The following is a 3,051-nucleotide window of genomic DNA, read 5'->3' as shown; positions in this document are numbered from 1 at the left end:
ATATATATATATATACACGTATATATATATATAATCTTGCAAAACAATCTTGCTAGGCGTTGGGTGCCGTACGTCGCTGGTTCGACCCCGGGCTGGGGCGAAAATTTTCAGTACCTAGTTGTGATTATTTAGTGCTTTATATATTAATTAATTGATTATCGCATGTATCGTTTAGATCCTAGGGGTAAACGTAAGGTTGGGTGTTATAATTGTTTGTTTGTGCTTTATATATATATATAGTTGATGATTGATGTTTTCAGCCACACTCAACAACTTTTCAGTTATATGGTGGCGCCCAGTTTTTTTTATTGGTGTAAGAGATAACCCAGATACAATGTACATGTACCTAGAAAGAGACCACCGACCTTCCGCAAGTAAACTGGGAAACTTTCTCAATTACGGGTGCGAGCGGGATTCAAACCCACGCCGAGCAGAGGGGAGAGGCCGTGTGATTTAGAGCCCGATGCTTTAACCACTCCTCCACGGAGGCCATATACGTGTATATAATTATATATTATATTGGTAATGATAGAATGAACGTTTTCATTATATGGTTGTCCAGTGGGCATCCGGGTGAGAATAGATCCTCAGTACCCCTTGCTTGTCGTAAAAGGCGACTAAGGGGTGGTCCTTCGGATGAGACCGTAAAAACCGAGGCCCCGTTACACAGCAGGTGTGGCTCGATAAAGATCCCACTCTGCGCAAAGGCCGTAAGCGCCGAGCATAGGCCTAAATTTGAAGCCCTTCATCGGTCTTGGTGACGTCTCCATATGGGTAAAATATTCTCGAGCGGGATATCAAGCAATATTTAATTTTCAATCAATCATTTTATGGTTTATTTTACCTTTTTGAAAGGTCTCTCGTAGATCAAGTCGTCCTTTTAAGTTTTCGTTTTCAGTCTTCAGTGTTTGTACCTCGAGTTCAAGATGACGAAGCCTCTGTTCGATTTGACCAGGATCATTTAAAAGAATCCTTTTATCCACAATCTCCAACCATGCCACTTGTATAAAGGCACAGAAAAACAATAGTTTTAACGACATACTGCACACAAGAAATTTATTCTTTGAATAAGTTCTGTATTATCATTATTTCGTTTATCTAAAGGTACTACCTGAACTCACCTATATAGTTGAACTTTACTGGGCAACCTGTGCCGAGCGCACACTTATGTATTGGTTTCGTGTGCACAGTTACATATTAGAACATGTTTCACACCTCGAACAAAAGAAGTCCAAGCTTCAGGGAAACCCTACCATTGTATCTATAATTATTAAATTAATAATTATAAAGGATTGGTAGTAATCAAGGACAGGATGGCATGCTCTCTGCACATGGTGTTTTCACTTATCTAGTCAACAACCACACATTAGCATTAACAAATACTTGGTGGGCAACTAACACAAACGGAAGATCATATAATTATGCTGATAGTGAAATAAGATATTTATTCTCTGTCTGTCTCTCTGTCTCTCTTTGTCTCTGTCTCTCTCTGTCTCTGTCTCTCTCTCTCTCTCTCTCTCTCTCTCTCTCTCTCTCTCTGTTATGCCCCATCACTAAAACTTCATTAACATAGCATAAAATGAGTACCCACCATCTTGTCTTAAGGTTTCGTGTCCTGTGGGGACCCGGATTTGAATAGGTTCTCAGTACCCCTTGCTTGTTGTAAGAGGCGACTAACTGGGGCGGTTCTTTGGTTGAGACCGGAAAAACTGAGGTCCCATGTCACTGCAGGTGTGGCACGATAATGATCCCTCCCTGCTCGATGGCCATTAGTGCCGAGCATAGGCCTAAACCCAGATAGCTGCACATCGTTGGCCCTCACCTTATGGTTGTATTATTTGTGTTGGGTTAACTTCATTGGGCCAACGGTGGTCTAACATTGAATATTGACAGTTGGCGATGTATTGTGGGGCCAATGTTAGACTAACTGTTGGCGTAATATCATAAAACTGTTGTAGTGAGAGAGAACATTTATCGGGTGATTGGCATCGGCCCTACGTTGGCCCAACACATCCTTTCTGACTACGCATCATGGATAGTCAGCATCCGGGTTACTTCACGTCCACGCCATTTTTCTTGTGATCATGAGACCGATACCATGCGTAACTGCTTCCAGTTTGTAAGTATTATATTGTTTGATTTGACAGTTTTTATTAAATTATACCAGTTTCAAGTTTATACGATGTCTTGTACAATTAAATTGATGAAAGACAACATTGGGAAGAAGGGTAGGGGTCGAACACGTGTTGACCATGATGACAAAGTCTCACAATACTACCCCAAGACAATTGAATACCTAAAATCTAAAATTGGTTGTAACAAGATATATAATTCATTTTGAATTTGCTCATTGTATCGAAAATTTACATGTATTATAATCTAGTGATCTAATGGGGGCATTTGATTCAGTGGGTGTGTAAGGGAGGGGGGTGTTCAGATTTTGGAACATGTTTAGCAAGAATGAAGAAAACTCCTCATTCACCTGTTATTCTTGTTTGATCTTTTGTTGTATACATCTGTTGTGATAAAGTCGTATTAAAACTCAAATGAATCCATTTATTTGCTGAGAAAAATATCGGTAGGAAAAATCTACTTGTGATAGCTTATGATACCAATATCTACAATTTTAGAGATTGTTCGAAAAAATAGAGCTACAGCAGACTCCTCAAACAAGGACATTGAAAATACAATTAAAGAGTGGTTGAGATATGCCAAGGACAGAGATGGGGGAGAAAAAAAAGAGCTGAAAAGAAAAGCAGGGAGGAGATCGAGCGAGAGGATTCATCAGAATCGATGGAAAGTGCTTAATTTCTTTTTTTAAATGAATTAAAACAACTTAAGCAGGGAGGAGATCAGACGAGAGGATAAATCAGAACAGAGAATGAAAGTGGGGTTTTTTTTAAAAAAAAAATTATAATCAAATAAAAACAACTTGAGCAGGGAGATCAGCCGACAGGATTCATCAGAACAGATGGAAAGTGGGTTTTGGGGTGTGTGTTTTTTTAATATAGTGTAATAAAAACAACTTAAGTAGGGAGGAGATTGGGCGAC

At 39.4% G+C, this 3,051-nt stretch overlaps 1 protein-coding gene across 1 annotated transcript in view; it reads right to left on the bottom strand.

Moving 5' to 3' along the window:
* Positions 1-1,119, bottom strand: part of LOC125678861 (short-chain collagen C4-like) — a 6,183-nt gene extending 5,064 nt beyond the window's left edge. Inside the window, exon 1 of the mRNA XM_056156987.1 lies at positions 845-1,119. Coding sequence (XP_056012962.1) covers positions 845-1,040 — 196 coding nt within the window. The 5' untranslated portion in view covers positions 1,041-1,119. The remainder of the gene's footprint in view (positions 1-844) is intronic.
* Between the last annotated feature and the right edge of the window lie 1,932 nt (positions 1,120-3,051).

Source organism: Ostrea edulis, chromosome 1, assembly GCF_947568905.1.
Source record: "Ostrea edulis chromosome 1, xbOstEdul1.1, whole genome shotgun sequence".
Classification (NCBI taxonomy): Eukaryota; Metazoa; Mollusca; class Bivalvia; order Ostreida; family Ostreidae; genus Ostrea; species Ostrea edulis.
The sequence above is the reverse complement of the archived record's forward strand: the minus strand, read 5'-3'. Positions and strand labels throughout refer to the sequence as shown.